The following is a 27934-nucleotide window of genomic DNA, read 5'->3' on the forward strand; positions in this document are numbered from 1 at the left end:
GTGGCACATGGGATTTTCGCTCTTGCAGCATGTAGCATCTTTATTACGGGCTTCTGGGATCTAATTCCCTGAGCACAGATCAAACCCAGGCCCTCTGCAGTGGAAGCTGGAATCTTAGCCACTGAACTACCATGAAAGTCTCTGACTCATTGACTTCGGTGACTCAGACTCATATGAGAGACACAGTAAAGAATCAACCAAATCACTGTATTCTCTTGGGCCCATGAACGTTATAATACACTTTTGAGCTTTGTATGTTTTTTGCCTCGCCACACTTGTAGGATCTCTAATCTCAACCAGGCATTGCCTGCAAGCCACTTCAGTGAAAGCCTGGAATTCTAACCAATGACTCAGCAGGGAAGTCCCTATAATACAACCTTAAAGTGTTATCAACAGTTTGATGTAGATTTCCAAACGTGCAGCTTCTAGAGCCTTCACCTTGTGTGATGTTCTTTCAGAGAATCTGAAGTCCATCACTGGAGTTTGAACTAAACTTTTAAATGATACGTTGTTTTGCTTACAAACAGTGGCTTAAACAATATACAATAGTCTCCGTTCTCGGATTCAGAAGAGGGTAACACTCACCCCTAGTAGGAATCCACCTTACTGCCCAGGAAGTTGACTGCATAAACTTTGCCTGCAAGGGGATTGTGGAAACTAGTCCAACATCTGTGAAGGGTCTTAAATACTTCCAGTGGAAAGAATGAAAAGTGTTAGTCGCTCAGCTGTGTATGATTCTTAGGGATCCCAAAGACTGCATCCTGCCAGATTCCTGTCTATAGAATTCTCCAGGCAGTAATACTGGAGTAGGTTGTCATTTCCTTCACACAATCTTCCCGACCCAAGGATAGGACCTGGGTCTTCTGCACTGCAGGCCTCAGATTGCAGGCCTTCTGAGAATTCGGGGGGTATGCCCACTTGGCTTTCTGGGCAGTGTAGTCAACAAGTTCGGTAAGCTCTTGGAGTCTTCCGCGCAGGCGCGACCCGGAGAAGGGAATTGTGGGAAGTGTGTCTCCAGAGCAGCCTCTGGGTGGAACTTCCTCTCTGGGCGGAACTTATGCTTTGGGCGGTCCTGTTATCCCCCTCTCCTACCCGACAGCGGGGTGAGTGGTTTCCGCTTTATGCGACCCGTGGGAACTTGTTTGGGAACCTGTCTAACCCAGTCATAAATTTGGGGGAAAGAGCTACTTCAGAGAGCAGTGGTTTGAGGGATGGGGCGTGGAAGGTGGTTCCTTTGGGCTGAGGCCTCTCCGTTCCGGAGGTGGATGGGATCAGTTCTGGCCTAGTTGGAAGGTCTCCAGATCTCTCTCCCCTTGAGGACCCTCCTCCCAGGGTGCACGCGGTCCATCTTACTCTGTTATTTGCCGCAGTAGAACACTGGATGAATTAAATTTCCTCTGACGGCTTTCGGTAAGTTTGGGATGAGGTTACTACTCTTAAAAAACAAGATTCAAGAAATTCCCTGTTGGTCCAGTGGTTAGGACTCCGCACTTTGACTGCCAAGAACCTGGGTAGGATGGGTAGGATTCCTGGTCAGGAGGGTAACGTCCCACAAGTCGCTCTTGGCGTCGCCAACCCCCACCCCCTGCCCCAAATTCCAGTGAGTAAATTTAAAGATCTAATTTGGCTTTATAAAGCAGTTTGCAAACTGGTCACCATAGAAGGGTTCTATAAAATGGACAGTTTTTTCCTTAGTCAGAGGAGTAGGGCAAAGAAATTGTTAAAGAAAAGAAAGGATAATTTTAGGTCAGGACATCTTTTTTTGGGGGGAAGGGAATGGCCAGGGCTTTATAGTGCAGATACCTGTTATCTGGGGGGATGGAGATGGTCTTTGTAATAGATTACTTCCTTATTATCAGTTCAGTTCCTGAGTCGTGTCCGACTCTTTGTGACCCCATGAATCGCAGCACGCCAGGCCTCCCTGTCCATCACAAACTCCCGGAGTTTACTGAAACTCATTACCATCGAGTTGGTGATGTCGTCCAGCCATCTCATCCTCTGTCGTCCCCTTCTCCTCCTGCCCTCAGTCCCTCCCAGCATCAGGGTCTTTTCCAATGAGTCAACTCTTCACATGAGGTGGCCAAACTATTGTAGTTTCAGCTTCAGCATCAGTCCTTCCAATGAACACCCAGGGCTGATCTCCTTTAGGATGAACTGGTTGTATCTCCTTGCATTCCAAGGGACTCTCAAGTGTTTGCTCCAACACCACAGTTCAAAAGAATGAATTTTTTGGTGCTCAGCTTTCTTCACAGTCCAACTCTCACATCCGTACAATGACCTCTGGAAAAGCCATAGCCTTGACTAGACGGACCTTTGTTGGCAAAGTAATGTCTCTGCTTTTTAACATGCTATTCAGGTTGGTCATAACTTTCCTTCCAAGGTGTAAGCATCTTTTAATTTCATGGCTGCAATCACCATCTGCAGTGATTTTGGAGCCCAAAAAATAAAGTCTGACACTGTTTCCCCATCGATTTCCCATGAAGTGATGAGACCAGATGCCATGATCTTAGTTTTCTGAACGTTGAGCTTTAAGCCAACTTTTTCACTCTCCTCTTTCACTTTCATCAAGAGGCTTTTTAGTTCCTCTTCACTTTCTGCCATAAGGGTGGTGGTATCTGCATATCTGAGGTTATTGATATTTCTCCCGGCAATCTTGATTCCAGCTTGTGCTTCTTCCAGCTCAGCATTTCTCATGATGTACTCTGCATATAAGTTAAATAAGCAGGGTGACACTATACAGCCTTGACGTATTCCTTTTCCTATTTGGAACCAGTCTGTTGTTCCATGTCCAGTTCTAACTCTTGCTTCCTGACCTGCATATAGGTTTCTCAAGAGGCAGGTCAGGTGGTCTGATAGACCCAACTCTTTCAGAATTTTCTACAGTTTATTGTGATCCACACAGTCAAAGGCTTTGGCATAGTCAATAAAGCAGAAATATATGTTTTTCTGGAACTCTCTTGCTTTTTTGATGATCCAGTGGATGTTGGCAATTTGGTCTCTGGTTCCTCTGCATTTTATAAAACTAGTTTGAGCATCTGGAAGTTCACAGTTCATGTTATGTTGAAGCCTGGCTTGGAGAATTTTGATCATTACTTTACTAGTGTGTGAGATGAGTGCAATTGTGCGGTAGTTTGAGCATTCTCTTGGATTGCCTTTCCTTGGGATTGGAATGAAAACTGACCCTCTCCAGTCCTGTGGCCACTGCTGAGTTTTCCCAATTTGCTGGCATATTGATTGCAGCACTTTAATAGCATTATATTTCAGGATTTGAAATAGCTCAACTGGAATTCCATCACCTCCACTAGCTTTGTTCGAGCAATGCTTTCTAACGCCCACTTGACTTCACATTCCAGGATGTCTGGCTTTAGGTGAGTCATCGTACCATCGTGATTATCTGGGTCATGAAGATCTTTTTTGTACAGTTCTTCTGTGTATTCTTGCCACCTCTTCTTAATACCTTCTGCTTCTGTTAGGTCCATACCATTTCCGTCCTTTATCGAACCCATCTTTGTGTGAAATGTTCCCTTGGTATCTCTAATTTTCTTGAAGAGATCTCTAGTCTTTCCCATTCTGTTGTTTTCCTCTGTTTCTTTGCATTGATCGCTGAGGAAAGGTTTCTTATCTCTCCTTCCTGTTCCTTGGAACTCTGCATTCAAATGGGAATATCTTTCCCTTTCTCCTTTGCTTTTCCCTTGTGTTCTCTTCACAGCTATTTGTAAGGCCTCCTCAGACAACCGTTTTGCCTTTTTGCATTTCTTTTCCATGGGGATGGTCTTGATCCCTATCTCCTGTACAATGTCACGAACCTCCGTCCAGAGTTCATCAGGCACTCTGTCTATCAGACCTAGTCCCTTAAATCTATTTCTCACTTCCACTGTATAGTCATAAGGCATTTGATTTAGGTCATACCTGAATGGTCTAGTGGTTTTCCCTACTTTCTTCAATTTAAGTCTGAATTTGCCAATAAGGAGTTCATGATCTGAGCCACAGTCAGCTCCCAGTCTTGTTTTTGCTGACTGTATAGAACTTCTCTATCTTTGGCTGCAAATAATATAATCAATCTGATTTTGGTTTGACCATCTGGTGATGACCATGAGGTTAGGAGGGGCGGCTGTGAGGAGATACCCCTCATTCAAGGTAAGGAACAGGGGCTGTGCTTTGCTGGAGCAGCCGTAAAGAGATACCCCACCTCCAAGGTAAGAGAAACCCAAGTAAGATGGTAAGTGTTGGGAGAGGGCATTAGAAGGAAGACACACTAAAACCATAATCACAGAAAACCAGCCAATCTGATGACACAGACCACAGTCTTGTCTAACTCAATGAAACTAAGCTATTTTGTGTGGGCCCACCCAAGATGGACTGGTCATGGTGGAGAGGTCTGACAGAATGTGGTCCACTGGAGAAGGGAATGGCAAACCACTGAAGTATTCTTGCCTTGAGAACCCCATGAACAGTATGAAAAGGCAATATGACAGGATACTGAAAAGGAACTCCCCAGGTCTGTAGGTGCCCAATATGCTACTGGAGATCACTGGAGAAATAACTCCAGAAAGAATGAAGGGATAGAGCCAAAGCAAAAACAATACCCAGTTGTGGATGTGACTGGTGATAGAAGCAAGGTCCGATGCTGTAAAGAGCAATATTGCATAGGAACCTGGAATGTTAGGTCCATGAATCAAGGCAAATTGGAAGTGGTCAAACAGGAGATGGCACCGGTGAATGTCGACATTCTAGGAATCAGCGAACTAAAATGGAATGGAATGGGGGAATTTAACTCAGATGACCATTATATCTACTACTGTGGGCAGGATTCCCTTAGAAGAAATGAAGTAGCCATCATGGTCAACAGAAGAGTCTGAAATGCAGTACTTGGATGCAATCTCAAAAATGACAGAATGATCTCTTCATTTCCAAGGCAAACCATTAAATATCACGGTAATCTAAGCCTATGCCCCAACTAGTAATGCTGAAGAAGCTGAAGTTGAATGGTTCTATGAAGACCTACAAGACCTTTTAGAACTAACACACAAAAAGATGTCCTTTTCATTATGGACTAGAATGCAAAAGTAGGAAGTCAAGAAACACCTGGAGTAACAGGCAAATTTGGCCTTGGAGTACGGAAAAAAGCAGGGCAAAGGCTAATAGAGGTTTGCCAAGAGAACGCACTGGCCATAGCAAACACCCTCTTCCAACAACACAAGAGAAGATTACCTCCTTAGTGCTGACCATAAAATACCAACCTAGTTGATTAAGATTACATTTCTATGAAAGATGAAAACTGAAATAAAGTCTTGATTTGCTGCCATGGTGTGTGTGTGTGTGTGACAAATGAGTCCACTTTAGGCCTTAAAAAAAAAAAAAGTACTACCTTCATAGTGTTGCAGAAACCAGGAATCACGAAACCAAGCACCACACTGGGAGAGTTGGAGAGCTCAGGTTTATTACACCGGTGGGCTCAGAGGAGTTAGCACTCCCAGCTCTGAGCCCCGAACAAAGGGGTTACAGAGATTTTATAGACAAACTATAGTGGGCAACACTAGCTGCTAACAGGCTGGTTTAAAATCAGGGATTTCGCACAGGCAGGAACAGCTATCAAGATGGGGAGGGGGATGCCGTACCTTTACATGGAGAGACATGATTAAGCAGGTTTGCAGGGGCTGGGCAATTGCAAAGAGCAGGACAAGATGACTGAGATAACCTCCAGTTCCTAGTATTATAAGTCCCCACTTTCTGAGACTACGTGACCTACGTGATCCACACTTTGCAAGGAGGAAGCTGAGTTACTGAGGCAGAATGAGCAGGAAGTTATGTAAAATTTTAGCTTTTCCTTTTCAGTAGTACAGTGGTTTGAGAATTAAACCAGTTGTTGAGTTGCCCAAGTTGTTTCTGACTGTGACCCCATAGACTACAGAACGCCAGGCCTGCCTATCCCTCAACCATCCTCTGGAGTTTGCCCAAGTTCATGTTCATTGCATCAGTGATGCCCTCCAATCATCTCATCCTCTGACCCCCTCTTCTCCTTCTGCCCTCAGTCTTTCCCAGAATCAGGGACTTTTCCAGTGAGTCACCTGTTTGCATCAGATGACCAAAATACTAGCGCTTCAGCTTCAGCATCAGTCCTTCCAGTGAATATTCAGGATTGATCTCCCTTAAGATTGACTCGTTTGATCTTCTTGCTGTCCAAGGGACTTCCGGGAGTCTTCTCCAGCACTGCAGTTTGAACACATAAAGTTTTTGGTGTTCTTTCTTCTTTACTGGTCCATCTCTCACAATCCTATGTGGCCACTGGGAAGACCATAGCCTTGACTATATGGACCTTTGTTGGCAGAGTAATGTCTCTGCTTTTCAATACATTGTCTAGGTTTGTCATTAGTTTCCTGCCAAGAAGCAATCGCCTTCTGATTTCATGGCTACAGTCACTGTGTGCAATGATTTTGGAGCCCAAGAAGAGGAAATCCGTCACTACTTCCACATTTCCCCCTTCTATTTGCCATGCAGTAATGAGGCCAGATGCCATGATGTTTGTTTTTTTAATATTGAGTCTTAAGCCAGTGTGAGTGTGTGTGTGTGTGTGTGTGTGTGTGTGTGTGTGTGTAACGACACTTTGGACCTGTTAGTTTTTTTTTTTTTTTAACACTACCTTCATAGTACAGTGGCTTGAGAATTAAACCAGATAGTGTGAATAAAATCTTGTTGGAGAAACTGCATATTTTGAGGTGTAGGGCAATCATTTTAGCTTATCCATGGTTTGGCCTTGTATGTAGCACTGCTTTTATTGAAAAGCCCACTGGGGATTGGGTAATTTAGGTGGCAGGCAGAAGTCACTGTTATGGCTTAAATTCTTTGCTTTGAGGTAGCATACTCAGTCAGGAGCTGGAGTCATTCTGAGCCAAAAGCAGCCAAAATGTCCATGCCCGCATTGCACTTGCCTTTGGAAACCACAGTGACTGGCACCTAAAATGTCCCAAAGCATCGCACCCACAACCACATCAGGCACATAGGCCACACAAGCACATAAGCACTATGGGTACCAGGTTCATCCCCAAAGCCCAGTGTCACCAGTTTAATCTTTAGACCTATGGAGGCCTAGAAAAACTACCATATGGGATGCAGCGTCCATGACTCCCAGAAAAAGTCTTAATTCCTCTGTTTCCCCCTTTTATCTTGGAGAATAGGGCCACTGTCTCTGGTGAAGACACGGAGACCTTGGTCCCATCCCTAAGTATGTTATTTGGCTGGAGACATTTGAATCTGCAATGTCCCCTTGAATAAGAGGCAGCATCCAGTTAGCATGGGATTTTGCTACCTTCTGTCCTTATCTGTTGTTCAGTCCTGTCCGAATTCGAATTCACCAGGCCAGAATACTGGAGTGGGAAGACTTTCCCTTCTCCAGGGGATCTTCCCAACCCAGGTATCCAACCCAAGTCTCCCACATTGCAGGCGGATTCTTTACCAGCTGAGGCACAGGAAATGGCAACCCACTCCAATATTCTTGCCTGGAAAATTCCATGGATTGCGGAGCCTGGTGGGCTACAGTCCACAGGATCGCAAAAAGTCGGACACAGCTGAGTGACTTTGCTTTCCTTTGTCCTTATCTGTACTTCAATTTTTAAATTTCTCCCTCAGGGAGGAGATTTTCTCAAAAGTTTCAGTAAAGCCATCAGTCGTTTGGTACTGCACAAAAATGAGAGTTGTGAGTGACCTGGACTGGATAGAGCTTCCTGCACAGGACCCTTGTATTTCTTCCAGACACTGCAACCCCTGGGACATCATGGGAGTTGGCGAGTTGCACACAAGGGAGTTTGAGCTTGGTCAAAAGCCTGGGTAGGATATAGTCTCCCTCTCTTCTAGGAGTCACCTCTCAGACTTCTGTCCGCACCCACTGCACCAGCTTATCCCTGGTAACAGGAAGCTTATGTATATCCTGTTTGTCCCCATGTGGCCAGAGAGTAGGGAGCAGCTCAGTTTTTCACTCAGGGAACTGGTACTGCCAAGGGACAACGGGACTTACAAGCCCTTGCATCTCCACCATGCCACGTGGAAATGTCCCTACTCAATCTGTTACCGGATTTGGGCTTTGGTTGGGTGTTTTGGGACAGAGCCTAAGGAAGCAGGGTTCACTCTAGGTTGGATGCTGTCAGAAAGCTTTGGGAGAGCAGACGAAACAAAGATAAAATCTAAAGTCATAAAGAAGTAGCAGTCACTCTTTTAGCCAAGAGGATGACGCTTGGTATTATGTGGGTGGCACAGTGACCGTATTTTTATCTGTCTAAGCAAAATTATGGAGGGGCCTTGTTCTGTCTTACTTTACCCATAGTCTCAGAGACACCTCATTTGAGGATGGTATTCTGTGATTGGTTTATATCCTAAAGGAGAATAACATTGCCCTACTTGGATTGCCATGCCAGCTTCCACATGTCAGGGGCTGTTTTGTTTTCACCTCTCAGATTCATTCAATGAATCATTATATAATCATCATTGAAAGGTTTTAGATTTTCAGTGGCTTTTATTAGAAAATGTCTAGCTTATATTGAGTTTAGAGAATTAGAGGCAAAATACGAGACTTGAAAAAACAAGTACAAGTGGGGACTTCTCTGGTGGTCCAGTGATTAAGACTCTGTGTTTCCATTGGAGGGGGTGTGGGTTCAAACCCTGGACAAGGAACTATATAAGATCTTGCATACCATAGAGTGTGGGCAAAACAAAAAAACCAAGTCTGTGTGTTGATACATGTTAAGTATGTTTATGGGGAGAAAAAAATCTGGTTATCTTCAACGGACAGAATGTAAGTATCATCCCCCTCCCCCATTTTGCTTTATACTGTTTTAATTAGCTTTGAGTAACATATGTTTTAATATTGCTACCTATAATAAAGATTTTAACCGGAAATATTAATATTTAATCTAATAAATGCAACATTTCATATTAATATAAATATCCTTCCTCACCAATAGAATCCTCCTCAGTGCTCTGGCATTAAATCACACGCTTTTGGAGTCCCCGTAACTCCAGTGCCAAGCTCTTCAGCAATTACCCTTGCATTGAGATAGCAGACAATTTCTTAACTTTCTGAAATTTGGTGCTTTCACATCCAAAGTAGGGATCATATCAACCTCAATGAAAAGTTTAGGTGAGGGTAGAGCACTTTTCCATGAGGACGAGTTTCCATTTTGGCCCTCTCAAGTCTGTTTTTCCTGCCAAAGCAGTGGTACCACAGGGTCTGGAGCTGGCACTGCTAACTCCTTCCTTCCCCATTGCCCCTCCTAAATCATTCCTCTCCGCCTATTCTTTTGCCTCACAGCTTTAGCCTCCTAACATCAGATTAGACTAAAATGAGCCTGCATTCAATCACCTTGTGTCCCCTAAGCAGTTAATAACTTGAAGATTGTATCTCCCTACTTGTTCCCTTTCCAACAACACTCCTGCCATAATTGGGAGACATTTTTATTTCAGAAAGTCGTGTCTATGGAATATTTTCACTGGGGAACTCAAGGAAAATTAACAGACCCCGTGCAGGGAACCTCATTACCACCCCGAGAGTCCGGACTGTGGGGTTCTTTCCGCTGTGGAATTTTGGGAAGTGTAGTCAAGCAGCTCCCGCAGTTCCAACACTTCTTCCTGGAAAGTGAGACTCTGGTTAGTGTCCCTTGGCATTCGGGGAAGTGTAGTTCTGACACTGTTAGTTTCTTGCACTGCCGCTCAAGAAGGGGAAATCAGATGGATTCTGGGCAGTGTAGTCCAGACGCCCCGTGAACTCCTAGGACTTCCGTCCAGGGAGAGTGAGGTTGCTGGTGTCTCTTCCGTGGGGCGGACTTGTCAGTTCCGCGTCTTGGTGGCCCTTCCAGATGTTCTGGATCTGTGCATGGGATGCGCAATTACCTGGCAATCGACTTAGGGGAAAAGAATCTTCGGCGGAGAGTGCAGGTGCGGAGGAGCAAAGGCAGCGGTGTGCGTTCCCGTTGGCGGAGCGGTTGGGGTATTCTGGAGACCCTGAGAGAGGACCAGCTACCCTCGCATATCTCCTAGATTAAGAGTTTCCGTGTCTTTGGGCTAGCCCGTTCCGCCTCTCAACCTTGCCCGCGTGCTTCTACTTCTTCGCATGGGGAGTTACTCTCCCTGTGCCTCCGTGTGTGTGTGTGTGTGTGTGTGTGTGTGTGTGTGTGTGTGTGTGCGCGCGTGCTTAGTCTACTTTCTCGTATGGGGAGTTAAAGTGTGTGTGTGCCTAGTCTACTTCCTCGCATGGGGAGTTAATCTCCCTGTGCCTCCCATTTTGTGTGTGTGTGTGTGTGTGTGTGTGTGTGTGTGTGTGCGCGTGCGCGCGCTTAGTCGCTCAGTCTTGTCCGACTCTGCCACCCCATGAACTGTAGCCCGCCAGGCTCCTTTGTCCATGGGATTCTCCAGGCAAGAATACTGTTACCACGCCCTCCTCCAGAGGATCTTCCTCACCAGGGATCGGACCCAGATCTCCCGCTTTGCAGGAGGATTCTTTATTGCCTGAGCCACCCATTACTTTTCTTTAAAAAGTAATAGAGTTGTTTTGGGAAGAGGTGATACAAATAAAAGTCTTAGCCGGTTCCTGGCAAATAGTGAGTGCTGATTTCTCCTTGCTGTTAATTTCTGAAAGAACGGTCAGGTGCCCGGGTTAGCATCAGAGATCCACTTTCAGTGACCCTTACCCTTCTTTGTATGCCTGTGCCACACTGGGTCATCCTGCACCCCTTCTGACTTGGAAGAGAAGGTTCCAGACTGCTCGGAGGGAAGGGAGGCTTTAACTTTTAACGAGGACGAGGGCTCGGTCCTGGCATTTCCTAGCATTCTCTCTTTCCCCAGCGTTACCTCAGAAAGAACTACAGGAGGTAGGAGTGCTCCTGGTCTACTAACTGCAAAGCTCCACGTGAGTAGGACTTGATATTTTTCTCTTACAATGGCGGTTGTATCAATCAGAGAATGTGTCCGATGTGTAATTGGACATGGGCATTGATAATAATTAACCCTTCACTGTTAACTTCAATGAGTGAAAGTTAGATGCTCAGTCCTGTCCAACTCCTTGCGACCCCGTGGACTGTACCCTTTCAGCCTCCTGTCCATGAATTTCTCCAGGCGAGAATACTGGAATGGGTAGCCTTTCTCTTCTGTCCAGGGGATCTTTCTGACCCAGGGATCTGATTCTGGTCTTCTGCATTACAAGCAGATTGTTTACCCTCTGAGACACCAGGGAAGCCTCAATGATGAGCTGCTGCTGCTAAGTCGCCTCAGTCGTGTCCGACTCTGTGCAATCCCATAAACGGCAGCCCACCAGGCTCCCCCGTCCCTGGGATTCTCCAGGCAAGAACATTGGAGTGGGTTGCCATTTCCTTCTCTAATGAATGAAAGTGAAAAGTGAAAGTGAAGTCGCTCAGTTGTGTCCAACTTTTGAGACCCCATGGACTGCACCCTACCAGGCTCCTCCTTCCATGGGATTTTCTAGGCAAGAGTACTGGAGTGGGTTGCCATTGCCTTCTTCGCCATTGATGAGGGTTTTACACAAATAAATACATTGTGCCACAACATGACTCTGAAAAGAAATGTTGCTGTTTTCCCCCTTCTGTAAAATGAGATTGATACTCAGAGGGCTGTAAATTATGTGCCCATAGTCACCCACAAAGTCAGGGGCTCAACTGAGGTTGAAATTCAGGCAATCAGGCCAGAGCTTGAGTTCATAGTCTTTTAGTCCTTAAGGCTTAGGAACCAGGTGGAATCAGGCATCATAGTTAGGAATTGATCGTGAAAGGCCTTAAGTCAAATAAGATGGGCTCGGACTTTCCTGTGAGTTTTTAAAGTCATTGTCAACTATTTTGTTTCCCTTGTTGTGAATAGTATTTCCTTTTCTTACAGCCTTTTATTGTGGAGCATTCAAGAATTAAGAAATTTGAGAGAGAAAATTTCTTAATTACTCATTAATTCAGGGTGTAATGATAGCAAGTGTTAAGCTTCTAATACGTTTTTGCTTAGTGGCTCTTTTTGTATATTTATCTATAAACATTTTACAGATTCTTTTTTTTTAAGCACACCTTTATCAATGGTTTTCCCCTTATGTGTTTTAACTATGGGAATTTCCAAACACTGATAAGAAAGAATAAACTAATGAACTTCCATATAATTTCTTTTAGTCGTACTATGTTCATTATTTCCATTCCATTATTTCCATTCCTATGACTGTTTTCTGACTTTTAAGGCTATTTTATCTTTCTATAATGTTAAACCTATGGAAAAGTTGCAAAAATAGTATAAGGAGCTTTCATATACCTGTTACCCAAATTGACCAATTGTTTTGCTTATCTGCTTTGTACCTCCATCAGCCAAATAACACCAGGATTCAATAACAGCTTATTTTAACTTTCTGCGTGAAGGAAGCCCACATACCATGAAATCAGGAGGTGTCTTGGTAAGAGGGTTTTCAGAAAGACTGATTGTAGAATTTTAGCATCACATAATTGGTAATGTTAGATATTATACTAAAGAATAGTGTTTTATCTAGTAGATACCTATTAAGTTAATCATAAGTAAGTAATGCCAGATAGCATATTGGATAACATACTATTAAATAATCCACAGTCTTGTATTTATTATGTTTTTTAACTAAAAGTCTTCATAACTGGTTCCCACCCAGTTCAAAGTCCAATTTTATGCCTTATGTCATATTTTTTATTTATAAACATCTTCCAGAATTTTTCTCATACTTTTCTTAATGTTCTTCTTTAATGTGGAATGATTCTACAATATTTTGGGGGAGTATCAGTTCAGTCGCTCAGTTGTGTCTGACTTTATGACACCAAAGACAGCATTCCAGACTTCCCTGTCCATCACCAACTCCTGGAGCTTGCTCAAACTCATGTCCATCAAGTCAGTGATGCCATCCAACCATCTCATCCTCTGTCGTCCTCTTCTGCCTTCCATCTTTCCCAGTATCAAGGTCTTTTCCAATAAGTCAGTTCTTCGCATCAGGTGGCCAAAATATTGGAGCTTCAACTTCAGCTTCAGTCCTTCCAATGAATATTCAGGGTTGATTTCCTTTAGGATTGACGGATTTGATCTCCTTCCTGTCCAAGGGACTCTCTGTCCAAGGGAGTCTTCAACATCACAGTTCAAAAGCATCAATTCTCTGATGCTCAGGTTTCTTTATGGCCCAACTCTCACGTCCATACATGACTGCTGGAAAAACCGTAGCTCTGACTAGATGGACCTTTGTCAGCAACGTAATGTCTTGGCTTTTTACTATGCTGTCTATGTTTTTGGGGTGTATATAGTCACCCCAATGGAGTGAGTTCTTCATTTGAGGTTCGTCTGATGTTTTCCATTGTTAAGTTCAGATTATGCATTGTTGGCAGGGATTCCACAGAAGTGTGAGGTGTCCTTGTCACTGCAACATAGCTGGAGCCAAAGGATATCAGTATATCCCTATATTAGTAAACTCAGCTTTGTTTACTAGGCTCAGGTAATGTCTGTCAGATTTCTTCATTGTAAAGTTATCTTTTTTTTAATTATTAAAGTTTTTTAATAGGGAGATACATTTACTAATTTACATTCTACTGTAAAGAGAAGCTTCTCCTTCCCTACTTATTTATTTATTCATTCATATATAAATATTAGTATTGACTCAATCCATAAATTCATATTGCAAACCTAAATGACATGTAGATTAATAAACATTTATTTTTACCAGCCTGAAATATATGTATCATAGAATTCACCCATTTCAGGTGTACATATTAATGATTTTTAGTAACTTTGCTGAGCAGCACAACTATCACCATGATAATTTGGAACCATTTCATTTCTGCAGTTGGATTCCTTAGTTAACCCCCATTCTCTCCCCAGAAAGCCAGGGTACCATTAACATACTTTCTGTCTCCGTAGATTTGCCTATTCTAGACATTGCATATAAATAGAATGATACAGTATGTAGTCTTTTGTGTCTGTCTTCTTTTGCTTTCCATAGCGTTTGCAGGGTTTACCCATGTTGTAGCATAATCAGTACTGGATTCATTTTCATTGATGCATAATATTCCATTGTATGAGTATACCACAGTTTGTTCATTCACACATAGGCCAACATTCCAGTTGTTTCCAGTTGTAGGTTATTATGAGTAATGCTGCTATGAACGTTCATGCGCTCATTCACAAGAAGCATCTGTGTGGATGAGCAGTGACCCAAGCTACTCTTTCATGTCTTTTTCTGCCTTCTCAGACTCTCAGAACTCTCTCAGACAGTTCTGACCTCCTAGAACCTGTATAACTCAGGATTGTGCTCATCCCTAGGCATAGGAGGAAACATGACCACACTCAAGGTGAGTAGTACCTGCCTTTCTCACTTTAAAGTTCCATCTCATTGCTCAGATTGTTGCACATTTGTTTTGGGATGACTCAAGCAGAACAGGAGACACGGGAGACATTACGTTGTCCTTCATGAGTTTTCTTTGTGTTTGTTTTTATTTTATGTGATTATTATATATTTTATGGAGTAGAAAAATGACTAGAAATGAATAACTCTCCCATTTCATTACTTGTCTACTGGCAAACTGTTTTTATTTTCTCTTTGTCTTTTCCTCATGTGCATTTATAACTGTATTTGTATTTAGGTGTACATCTAACTTTAAATGGGTACTTCACATTTGCCATTGTATTGATACACCTTTTTTTTTTTTTAATTTTTTGGCAGCTTTTTATTTTTCACTACATCCTACCTGTAGACATTTAGGTGGTTTAGAAATTTGACTGTTCTAGGCAACCCTTCAGTGACAGCTTTCTTCCATGATACCTTTTCCCCTCAAATCAGTTGTGAAAACAATGTCAGTTTTTTGTCCTTGATGTACTATGCATTCAATATAGAAAGAGTACATTTGATCTGTGTTGTGTGGGCTGTTTCTTAGGTAGAATATCCAAATAACAGCATAGCACAGCTCTTCTTTCTTTCTTTCTCTCTCTCTTTTTTTTTTCTGATGCACCACACGGCTTGTGGGATTTTAGTTTGTTAAAATGATTTGGGGAGACTTCCTGGTAGTCCAGTGGCTAAGATTCCATACTCCCAATGCAGGGGGCCTGAGTTCAATCCCTGGTCAGGGAACTAGGTCCCATACACCCCAACTAAAAATTTGCATGCTGCAACTGAAACCTGGTTCAGCCAAATGAATAAATAAATATATTTTTTAAAAATGTTGGTATAACACCAGACACATGTACTGTGCATCTTAGGATCAGTGGCTACTTAAAAAGGGAAAGTGCCAAGAAGGTGGAGAGGATGGGTAGGAAGTGAATCCAGACTCTGAGGGACTTCAATCAGTCTGTTGCCACTGAGGAAGGAGAATCACGGAGGAAGCCACTGAGGCTGAGGAAAATCAGTGTGTGGCATTGGCAGGATAGAAGAAGGGCTGGAAACTCTACAAATTGACTGAAATCCTTCAGAATCTTAACTCACCTCTCACCCATCCTTTCTTTTTCATAGCCTCACTTCCCGAGAGGCTGAGAAAAGTCAGTGTGTGGTGTTGGCAGGACAGAAGGATGGGGGCTGGAAAGTCTACACATTTCCACAGGAGCTGGTATATCTTCCCATCAACCACCTCTCCTTGGCGTAGTCCCTCTTCCCCTGGACATTGGTTGAAAGATTGAGCTGAGATTGTTTGTTGTAGGAGGCAGTGACCTTCACGGATGTGGCTGTGACCTTCACGGAGGAGGAGTTGGGGCTGCTGGACTTGGCCCAGAAGAAGCTGTACCAGGATGTGATGCTGGAGAACTTCCGGAATCTGGTCTCAGTGGGTGAGCACAGGCGCCCTGTCTTTTTTAAAAAAATATGTACTTGGCTGCTCCGAGTCTTAGTCACGGCATGTGGAATCTAGCTGCCTGACCATGGATCAAACCCGGGCCCCCTTCATTGGGAGTGCAGAGTCTTAGTCACTGGACCACCAGAGAGGTCCCAGGCACCTTTTCTAACAAGGTCATCTCCCTGGTTTGGCTTTGTGTCCTCAGATGTGGAAGGCTTTTGGGGTCTTGAAATGGCATGTGGGGACCTGACTTTCATACGAAAGCTTTTTAACAAAATAAAATAAGGGAGAAAAATATCAGAATTTGTCAGGAAGAATGGAATACATTGCAGGATAAACTCTGGCCATTTGTGTGAGTCATATAAGAACCAGGGAGGGGGAGATTTAATGAAAATAGGCATGGGTGAGAAATTGGTTTCTGTAGTACTTACTGTATTTATGTGTCCAGGTCTTGAAATATTGGTATTTTGGGGTTTTTTTTTGTTTTCCTTTTTACTTTTTGACTGCACCTTGGGCCATGAGGGATCTTAGTTCCCTAATCAGAGATCAAACTTGTGCCTCCTGCATAGAAACTCAGAATCTTAACTGCTAGACCACCAGAGAAGTTCCAATATTTTTTCAAATAGGTCATGTTTTCTTAAAAATATTTTCATTACGCTCATTTTGACTCATTGACCAACGTTAGATACAGGAATCTTAATTTCCAGTAAATTATACTGTTAGTATATTCAATTTCTTTTCTTTTTTCCTGACATTAAATTTATTTTTAATTGAAGGATAATTGCTTCACAATATTGTGTTGGTTTCTACCAAATGTCAACATGAATCAGCCACAGAGTATGTTCATTTTAAATATGTTACTCTGCATGTTCACAGGGTGTCACCCCATTCAGACATGATATATTTCACTTAGAAAAGGAAAAAAGGCTTTGGGTGGTGAAGATAGCAACTCAAAGAGAAGGGAAGTCAGGTAAGAACCAGGCAGATGGGGGTCCTTAGAGAAGCCCTCCCATGTGTTTTTACTTCTCTCCAACCCTTTGGCTGTCATCTCATCCAAACTGCCAGACCTCTTCTTTAACACACCTTTGTACTGGTTGCCCTGCCCCTCCTATAGTCTGTTCTCCAGGTAGCAGCCAAGAGTGATGCTTAGGAAAGACTGCCATGAGGAAATCACTTAGGAAAGTGATGCCATTCCTCTCTTCCAAGCCTTTTGTAGCTTCTTATTTTTCTTAAAGTTAAACCTCTTAAAGTGGCTTCTGGAGTCCTCCAGGATCTGCTCATGGTCCCCCACTGTCCTTCTGATTCCTTTCCTCTCGCTTCTTGTCACCCACCCATGCTGCACACCACGCCAGGTTCAGCCTCGCCAGGGATGCTGCATCACCTATGACTGCCTGAGCAAATGACTGCAAACACCATAGCTTAACACAACACACGTTAAACATCTTATACTTCCAGAGGTCAGAGGTGTGGCATGGTTTCACTTTGGAGGTTCTGGGGGAGATGTGTCTTTGCCTTTACAGCGTCTCGTGGCCACCTTCCTCAGGCTTCACAGCTAGAGACATCCCTTGTCTCTGCCCCATCCTCCCTTGTCACGTGTCCCTCTTCCGCTTTTTTCCTGCATCATGCTTCTGCTTCGTAGGAGACTTTTGATTGCATTGAGCCTCCCACTCCACCCCAAAGTAGAGGGTGCACTTAATTTTAAGGTCAGTTAATCAGCAGCCTAAATCCTGTCTGCAATCTTAATTCCCCTTTGCCACATAGTCTGACATAGTCTAGGCTCCAAAAATCAGGATGTGAGTTCTCTGGGGGACAGTTACTGTGATCACAGCAGATTCTTCCACCTCTGAGCCCTTAACTCTGCCAGACCTACTCTTCTACCACTAGTCTTCCAGCTCCCTCCCTTTCTGCCTTCAGGTCTCTGCTCAGTTCCAACATCATGAGAGAGGCCTTCTCTGACCACCCTGTGTAAAATTCCATCCTTCCTTTTCTCTCCTCATTCTGCATCTTACTGGATCTCACAAACTTTACTTATTTATCACCCCTCTCTCAGCACTGGAGTGTGATCACCAGGAGTGTGGAGTTTTGTCTGTCCTGTTGAGTACTGGGAGCAGTCCAGTACGTGGCTGCTGCTGCTGCTAAGTCACTTCAGTTGTGCCCGACTCTGTGTGACCCCATAGACAGCAGCCCACGAGGCTCCCCCATCTCCGGGATTCTCCAGGCAAGAACACTGGAGTGCGTTGCCATTTCCCTCTCCAATGAATGAAAGTGAAAAGTGAAAGTGAAGCCACTCAGTGATGTTCGACTCTTAGTGACCCCATGGACTGCAGCCTACCAGGCTCCTCCGTCCATGGGATTTTCCAGGCAAGAGTACTGGAGTGGGGTGCCATTGCCTTCTCCGAATGTTGCAGGCATCTGTAAATATTTGTTGACTCTGTGTAAGTTTGATGGATGAGACGGGAGACCTCTGTTTCTCTCAGTGTGAAGGGGATGTTAAAGGCCAGGTCATGTTAAAACCAGAGAGAAGGAAGGAGGTTGCAGAGCATTTTTTGTCTTTTGATGATTGCCTATCTGATTACTTTCTTTTTTTTCTTCCTTTAGTTTTTAAAATTTAGTCAATTTTCCCAATTCCTTTCTATTTTAATTTCTTCCTTTTTTCTTTAATTTAAATGAAAGAATAGTTGATTTACAATGTGTGCTAATTTCTGCAGTGCAGCAAAGTACCTTAAGAAGTTAGACTCAGTTTTTGAGGGTTTTGGTTTTTTTTTGGTAAAACATGAGCCATGGTAAGAAATGCATGCTTTGTGATAACCAAAACCTGCATTTCAGGTGTTGGAGATTTATATATATCACTTTCATAGGTATTTCCTGTGATGACCCCTTTCCTGTTGATGACGATGCTGGTTCTTCTTTCTTTTTAAATATGTAGTTTTATTTACTTTATTTTATTTGGCTGCACTGGGTTTTCCAGAATGTCATATAGTTGGAATTACACAGTATATATAATTGTCAGATTGGCTTCCATTTTGGAACTTAGAAATAAGTGTTTACATTTCCTCCACATCTTTTCCTGGCTTGGTAGTACATTTCTTGTTAGCACTGAATAGTATTCCATTGTGTGGAAGTACCATACTTTTTATTTATACATTCACCTGCTGAAGGGCATCTTATTTGCTTCCAAGTTTTATTTACTTGGAAAAAAGTTTTTGCTTTCTCTTAAAGTTCTAGTTGATTCATATTTTATTATCTCTATAACTTTTTTCTCTGCATCATTTACTAACGATAAAGTTTACTATATGAGATTCTAGACTGCCTTTGAATCCAATAGTAAGTGTCTATAGGTGAACAGTTTCCATCTAATTATCAATTTTTCAAGTTAAATTTTTGACGTTTAACTTGCACCTCATGTAGGAAGCTCATACCAGTGGGTTTTGTTACACTTAGTAGTAGTGGGTAGGAGCGACCTGGACCACCACTTGGTTTCCATTGGCATGCAAACCAGAGCACATGACACACAATGGAAGAGACAAACGGAACATTCTCCGGATTCATTCAAGTCTCATACTCTCTCCTAATGTGAAATCTTGAAAACAGTGAACAGAACCTTCAGTTGTCCACATCTCTGAATTTTGTGTCATTGCAGAAGAAAAGATCCAAAGTGAGATGGAGACTATTTCAGAAGTAGGACCACATGAAGAGCTTTCCTGCTGGCAGATCTGGCGACACATTGCTAGTGACTTAACCAGGTGTCAAGACTCCAGGATAAAACGTTCTGAATTCCACCAACAACATGACTCACCTGGCCAGAATTACTATCTGTAATTCACACTGGCCAGACACCTTCTCAGTGTAATGAATGTACAAAATCTTTCGGTGATCTCTCCAACTTTGATCTTCATCAACAAATACACTCAGGAGAGAAGTCTCATACATGTTGTGAGTGTGGAAAAAGCTTCTGTTACAGCTCAGCACTTCGCATTCATCAGAGAGTTCACTCGGGAGAGAAACGCTATAAGTGTGATGAGTGTGGCAAGGAATTCAGCCAGAGTTCACAGCTGCAAATTCATCAGAAAGTCCACACTGTAGAGAAGCCATTCAGATGTGAGCAGTGTGGGAAAGGCTTCAGTCGTAGATCAACACTTACTGTTCATTGTAAATTACACACGGGAGAGAAACCTCACAATTGTGACAAATGTGGAAGGGCCTTCATTCATGCTTCACATCTTCAGGAACATCAGAGAATTTACACTGGGGAGAAACCATTCAAATGTGAGATATATGGTAGAACTTCTGCCGCAGATCAGCACTTAACAGTCATTGTATGGTTCACACTGGAGAAAAACCATACAAATGTTAGGAGTGTGGGAAGTGTTTCACTTGTAGCTCAAATCTGCATATCCACCAGAGGGTCCACACAGGAGAGAAGCCTTATAAATGTGAGGAGTGTGGTAAATGCTTCATTCAACCTTCACAATTTCAGGCCCATCGGAGAATTCACACGGGAGAGAAACCACATGTATGTAAAGTGTGTGGTAAGGGCTTCAAGTTTTCAAGTTTACAGTTCAAGTTTTCAAGCCCATCAGGGAGTCCACACAGGAGAGAAACCATACAGATGTGATGAGTGTGGGAAGAACTTCAGGATGAAAATCCATTATCAAGTTCATCTTGTCGTCCACACAGGAAAAAAACCCTATAAATGTGAGGTATGTGGGAAAGGCTTTCGTCGGAGTTCATATCTTAAAATCCATCAGAAGGCCCACAGTGTAGAGAAACCTTACAAGTGCAAGGAGTGTAGACAGGGCTTCAATCAGAATTCACAACTTCAGATCCACCAGCTGATCCATACTGGTGAGAAACCATACAACTGCAAAGAGTGTGGGAGGGATTCAGTCGTAGAGCCGATCTTAAAATTCACTGCAGAATCCACACTGGAGAGAAACTGTACAATTGTGAGGAGTGTGGAAAAGTCTTTAGTCAGGCATCTCATCTTCTGACCCACCAGAGATTCCACAGTGGAGAAAAGCCATTCAAATGTGAAGAGTGTGGGAAGAGCTTTGGTTGGAGTTCACACCTTCAAGCCCACCGAAAAGTCCACACTGGAGAAAAGCCATACAAGTGTGAGGAGTGTGGGAAGGGATTTAAGTGGAGCCTGAACCTCGACATGCATCAGAGGGTCCACACAGGAGAGAAACCATATAAGTGTGGGGAGTGTGGGAAGCACTTCAGTCAGGCCTCAAGTCTTCAGCTTCATCAGAGTGTCCACACTGGAGAGAAGCCCTACAGATGTGATGTGTGTAGTAAAGTCTTCAGTCGGTCTTCACAGCTTCAGTATCACAGGCGAGTTCACACAGGGGAGAAACCTTACAAGTGTGACGTGTGTGGTAAGAGCTTCAGTTGGCGTTCCAATCTTGTAAGTCATCACAAAATTCATACTGGAGATATATTTTATGAAAGTGATGAGAGTGGTAAGAACATCAGGGAACTGTCAGAGGAAAGAAGTTCCACAAAATGATTGTTTCAAAAAACTCATGTGCAACCTTGAGTTCTTGCAAGTGTCAGGTCTCATAGGAGGGAAGGTATTGGGTGTTGAAGCAGTAGCTGAACATATCCCAGTGTTCACCAGACCACACAGCAGAAACCTCCTCTGAGTGGTGCAGTAAGGGTTGCATTCAGAACTTTGACATTTGTTAGATACCAGTTAGGGAGATAGCACTTAGAGAGGAAGAGTTTGGTCTTGCCTTTAATGAAAGTGTAAGGATGGGCTTGTCAAAACTGATGTCCAAGAGAATGTGAGCTCCCTGAGGGCAGGGACTTGGATGTTGAATTTACACAACCTTAACATCGACTCTTGCTTGTAGGTGTGCTCAGTTCATGTATGTTAAATAAACCAAAAGGGGGAAATGTACACTATATGAAAATTGTTTCAGAGGAGGAAACCTACCAAGTAAAATTAATTCAGGAAGTGATCATTTGTTGAGGTACAGAAAACCACTTGATATTATAATCTGCAGTATTAATATGATATGAGCCTATTGCAACTGGCTTCTTGCCTCCCACAGCCTCTGTTCTCAAGTAGGGTTATTGTCTGAGGCCTTGTCTAGTTTTCCAAGGATTGAATCTAATATAAAACTGAACTGTCTTGTGATTTTTTTTTTTTTGACAGTACAAACTGAAAATGTTAGTAACTTTTCAACAATAGGTAACTGTACAATTGATTTTTTGTGAGTTTTTGATTTTTGATTTTTTGTGAGTCACTCAATGTTAAGGCAGGATTTACTGTAACATTTTGAAAATGTCACAAAAATTGTCACTAGAAAAAATTTTATTGGTTGACCTTGAAGTTACCTATTTCTAATTCCCTCATTTTTATCCAGACTTTGAAATGTTTGCTTACTAAGAACTGTAGCATTTCTTCTGTCAAAATTTCTCAGGTAGAGGCTATGCCATATTCTTCACACACGACCATGAGGAAAATACCCAGGAAACTTGTAGGAATTTGATAAAATTATTAAATGTATTATTGAGGCAAGACTGACATTTATGTCCTTTGACCTGTTGGTAGCAGTAAAGCATGGTTTTGGGAAAGGAGTACTTATCAGTATATAGGTTATACATCTCTTTGATCTAAAAATCATATAATTGAATGCTTTAGATTATGAGGTTAATATACAAAAAAGATAAGCACCACATCAGTGATGTCACTGAATTTTTTTTTAATGGAAATAAGTGTACAGCTGTAGGAATTTGAGTTTTGCTATATTTTTATATTAATCTGAAGCCATTAAAATTCTGGCAAATATAATGGCAAGAGATACACAATATGGGCTTTGAGAGGTCACAGATTGTAACCTCCAGAGTATAATCGAATCTTTATGTGTGTGTATATGTGTGCATGGACACATACATCTGTATGTAGACATGCATAAGATCATGTGTCAAGGGATACTCTTCCATAGTGGTTTTACTTAGGAGCATGTTGTGGTATTTTTTCATTTTATAATTTCATGTTACAGTTTTTTCATTGGCTAGTACTATCAATGGAGAAGGCAATGGCACCCCAATCCAGTACTCTTGCCTGGAAAATCCCATGGTCAGAGGAGCTTGGTGGCTGCAGTCCATGGGGTCGCGAAAAGTTGGACACGACTGAGCGACTTCACTTTCACTTTTCACTTTTATGCATTGGAGAAGGACATGGCAACCCACTCCAGTGTTCTTGCCTGGAGAATCCCAGGGATGGGGTCGCACAGAGTTGGACACGACTGAAGTGACTTAGCAGTAGCAGTACTATAAAAGCAGGAAATTACAATGGAATTTGTAAAAATTACTACTAAATATCCCTTGTAGTTATCACCTCATAATATGATTGTTCTATATTTTCATAAGGCATATAAAGATCAAAATTATGATAGGATCCCAGAAGCCAATTTCATAATTTAAAAAAAATTGTTTTGCATACACAGATAAATTGGTGTTTCAACCATTGAATCTTTATGCTGTACTTTATAAATACATAACATGGGGAGCGCAAATTCAGCAGCTGGAAACGAAGTAGATATGTGTGCTCAGTTGTTTCAGTGGTATCTGACTCTCTGTGACCCTGTGGACTGTATCCTGACAGGCTCATCTGTCCATGGAATTCTCCAGGCAAGAATACTGGAGTGGGTTGCCATGCCCTCTTCCAGCGGATTTTCCCAACCAGGGTATTGACCCCATCTCCTCCATCGCCGGCAGATTCTTTACATATGTGGCTCAGCTGGTAAAGAATCTGCCTGCAATGTGGGAAACCTAGGTTGGGAAGATCCCCTGGAGAAGGGAAAGGCTACCCACTCCAGTATTCTGGCCTGGAGAATTCCATGGACCATATACTCCATGGGGTCACAAAGAGTAGGAGACGATTGAGCGACCTTCACTTTTCCTGTTGAAAAGATGTGCGTGAGGAGGGAACACAGAATTACAACAGAGGACCCTCACGATGTGGAACCAGTAAGGACAAAGCATGTTTACTCACATTTCAGGGATAGAGGTATTTTGACTTTTGACTTAAGCCCGTTCCAAAGAAAGCCCAGTTTCCTTCTCTTTTATTTCAACAGTAAAACTCGGGTTTACCAGGAAGCCTCTGTGGCTGGTAATGCATTTATGTCACTTAGGCCCTTGGACACGTCTAAAGTGCTTCTAAACTTGTAACCCTGTTCTAGGGCTGATGTGGTAGACTGGCAAGACATTTGCCTGAGACCTTAGGGGTTAAGCGAAGTGAAAACCAGGGGAACTGGCCACTTCCTCATCAGGGGTTGAGGCTTGACGGTTTTCCTCTCGGACCTTCGTGGGAAGTGTAGTCCAAGAGGGCGGTAGTGTGGAGGGCCCACACACACTCCCTTTGCATTCTGGGATGTGTTGTCCAAAGTTCCCTATAGGCTCACATACTGCAGCTATAGTAGGGCGGACTGCTAATGTCTCCCCGCGGAATTCTGGGAAGTGTACTCCAGGAGGTCAGGGTAGTTGCCGGCCCTTAGGCCCTATACAATGTATGCAGTATGTCAGATGGGAATATATGCTATGTAAAAACAAGACAGCGTATGGCTAATGGAAATTTCCAGGAATGTAGAATATATAGGGAGAATTTAGTATATGATATTGTATGGTAATAAGAGAGGCATCACCGATAAGGCATTACTTATGACACTTAAAGACACCTAAAAAGAAGTTAGTAGCAAGCTATATGACTAATTGGTGGAACCAAGTTCCAAGGAGAATGTAACTTCCTGTCCAATATTGACTTTTAAAATCTGTATTCTGCCCTATTTGTTTCCTCCTTTCAAGGTCTTACTCTGTTGTAAAAAGTAGGGTATCTTCTAATTATTCAGTCTTTTTTATTTCCCCAATGGAAGCTGTAGAAAGTTTTCTGATGTGAAGTTTTAGAATAGTGTATGTTATTATAGTAAACTTCTCTGCATATTGTCTTCCTGAAGGATATTTCCCAGCAGGAAACAAAAGACCACTCTATCTGCTTATTCTCTGAACTTTAGGCCCTTAGGTGATAAATTATTTTCTCCCAAACATGTATCTTTCCAACCTACCAGGGCCTCCAAAGCTCCTTCCAGTGGAGAAAACTTCTAACAAAGCAAATTTTCAACACTGCCTGGGGATGTCTTCTGATAATATGTCAGTAAGGGTCTTGAGCTTTTGAGCATTTGGATTAGATGTGCAATTATTTGAAAGCTGTTTATTAAACACTTGTTGCAGCAGAGAAAGTAAAGCTTTCAGTAACATGCAGCTTCGTCTTGGTAAACATTCCCTAGGAGGTGTTTTTCTTTCTCTGTAGCTATTAGATCTCTAATTTATATTTCACCTATGAAACTTATTATGATTCTAAATGGATCCCACTAATGAGTAGTTAAAGGGAGCCTGGTGGAACAGCTCTCAGTGTCTGGAGGTATGCAAATGATACATGATGCTGAAGAAAAATAGAAGTTTTTATGTCCCCATAAGTATTTTGGGTGTGGGTGAAAGTTTATAACCTTGGCATCTCTGAGCAAAGCACTCATATGCCCCATCTCTTAATTTTCTTTATCCTCTTAGGAAATCAGAATCTAAATGGCATAGAGACTCTTCGAGAAGTTGGATTAAGGTATCTGCCCCACGAAGAGTTTTTCTGCTCAAAAATCTGGCTACAGGTTACAGAGGAATTAACCAGGTGTCGCGATTCCATGGGAATTATTCAAGGAATTGGCTCTCAATTGGAAAAACAAGATAACACACTCTACAAAGATGAGTTCAGTAAAGACTTCACTCAGAGTTCACATCTTCAAGTTCAGCGCAGAGACTACACTGGAGGAAAACCCTGTAAAGGGGTGGAGTGTGGGAAGGATTTCACATGGGGCTCTCACCTTCGAATGAACCAGACAGCCTCCACAGGAGAGAAGCCCTATAAATGTGAAAAATGTGAAAACACCTTCCGTCGGTTTTCAAGTCTTCAAGCCCATCAGAGAGTCCACAGTAGAGCAAAACTGAACAATCATGATATGTCACATAAAGGTTTTAGTCAGAGGTCATATCTTCATCAACATCAAAGAGTCCCCACTGGAGAGAATCCACACAGATTAGAGGAGTGTGGGAGGAACATCAGAAAAAGCTCACATTTTCAGTCTCCTCTGATAGCCCACCCATTGGAGAAACCCTATAAATGTGAGGAATGTGGGCTGGGCTTCAGTAAGCGCTCCTATCTCCATGTCCATCAGAGAGTTCACACGGAAAAGAAAGCTTATCAATGTGAAGAGTGTGGGAAAGGCTTCAGTTGGCATTCACGCCTGCAGGCTCATCAGCGAATCCACACTGGGGAGAAACCTTACAAATGTGACGCATGTGGCAAGGGCTTCAGTTATAGCTCACACCTAAACATCCATTGTAGAATCCACACAGGTGAGAAACCGTATAAGTGTGAGGAGTGTGGGAAAGGCTTCAGTGTGGGTTCCCACCTGCAAGCCCATCAGATAAGCCACACGGGAGAGAAACCTTACAAATGCGAGGAGTGTGGGAAGGGCTTCTGCCGGGCCTCAAATCTTCTGGACCATCAGAGAGGTCATAGTGGTGAGAAACCCTATCAATGTGATGCATGCGGAAAGGGCTTTAGTCGTAGCTCAGATTTTAACATCCATTTTAGAGTCCATACAGGAGAGAAACCATATAAATGTGAGGAGTGTGGGAAAGGTTTCAGTCAGGCCTCAAATCTTCTGGCCCATCAGAGAGGCCACACTGGAGAAAAACCGTACAAATGTGGTACATGTGGGAAGGGCTTCAGCCGGAGTTCAGATCTTAACGTTCATTGTCGAATCCACACAGGAGAGAAGCCCTATAAGTGTGAGAAGTGTGGGAAGGCCTTCAGTCAGTTCTCAAGCCTTCAAGTGCATCAGAGAGTCCACACTGGAGAGAAACCATATCAGTGTGCAGTGTGTGGGAAAGGCTTCAGTGTGGGCTCACAGCTGCAGGCCCATCAGAGGTGCCATACTGGAGAGAAACCCTACCAGTGTGAGGAGTGTGGGAAAGGCTTCTGTCGGGCCTCAAATTTTCTGGCTCACCGTGGAGTCCACACAGGAGAGAAACCATACCGATGTGATGTGTGTGGTAAGCGCTTCAGACAGAGATCATACCTTCAAGCCCATCAGAGGGTTCACACTGGAGAGAAACCATATAAGTGTGAGGAGTGTGGTAAGGTCTTCAGTTGGAGCTCATACCTCCAGGCCCATCAGAGAGTCCACACAGGGGAAAAACCATATAAATGTGAGGAGTGTGGGAAAGGCTTCAGTTGGAGCTCCAGTCTTACAATTCATCAGCGAGTCCATGCTGGGGATGAGGGTGACAAGGACTTTGCCTAATCAGAGAATACATACAGCAAAGAATCTCTATAAAATTGCATGTGTTAATATCTCACATGCGTGCTGAAATAGTCCTGTCATAGAAAACAAAACATTTATTTCCTCCAGAACTTGTAAAGTGTCATGGTGGTTGGGTAACCACATAGCAGAGAAGCCTCATGAGTGTGGAGAAAGAGAACTTCATTCAGCACCTTGACATTTAGCAGATAACTACACGGATGAGAGGCGTGGGAAGGATGGGTCCAATCTGGAGGCAACCAAAAGTACTAAGACAGAAATGCCCAAATCTCTTCCACTAGAACAGAAGCTCCCAGAAGGCATGGACTTTGTTTACAGCAAGTTCACTCTGCCTCTTCAGTGCTTACCACACTGCAGGTGTTGAGCAATGTGAAATGAGTGAAAGGGAGAACAGTAACTTTTGAAATTTTTATTCAGTTCCTCTCTAAAATTTTCTATAAACTTGTAAACAGAGGAATTCTCCAAGGCTTGGAGGATTCGATTAGACATTGGGGTCATCGTCCAGACCCTGCAGATCTTCTGAACCAGTGCTTGTCAAACTGAAGGTCATAACCCATTAATGGCTACAGAATCACCATGTTGTGTGTGGCCAGCAATTTTGTATGCTAACAGTTCCTTATCAAGGTGTAATTTGCATGCAAGCACATGCATAAATCTCACGTTTACAGCTTCATGAATTTTGACAAATCTATTTGTGTAATCATCACCAAAATATATACCACATTTCTATTAAACCTGAATGTTTCCTTGTGT

General features: G+C 42.9%; 1 protein-coding gene across 1 annotated transcript; it reads left to right on the forward strand.

Moving 5' to 3' along the window:
* Positions 1-9769: 9769 nt before the first annotated feature.
* On the forward strand, positions 9770-27915 carry LOC133054492 (zinc finger protein 45-like). The gene is given in 3 exon segments (XM_061139521.1): positions 9770-9924; positions 15666-15792; positions 25371-27915. Coding segments are annotated over 3 exon segments (2010 nt in total). The 5' UTR covers positions 9770-9867; the 3' UTR covers positions 27197-27915.
* Positions 27916-27934: the final 19 nt, after the last annotated feature.

This window comes from Dama dama, chromosome 4 (genome assembly GCF_033118175.1).
Source record: "Dama dama isolate Ldn47 chromosome 4, ASM3311817v1, whole genome shotgun sequence".
Lineage (NCBI taxonomy): Eukaryota > Metazoa > Chordata > Mammalia > Artiodactyla > Cervidae > Dama > Dama dama.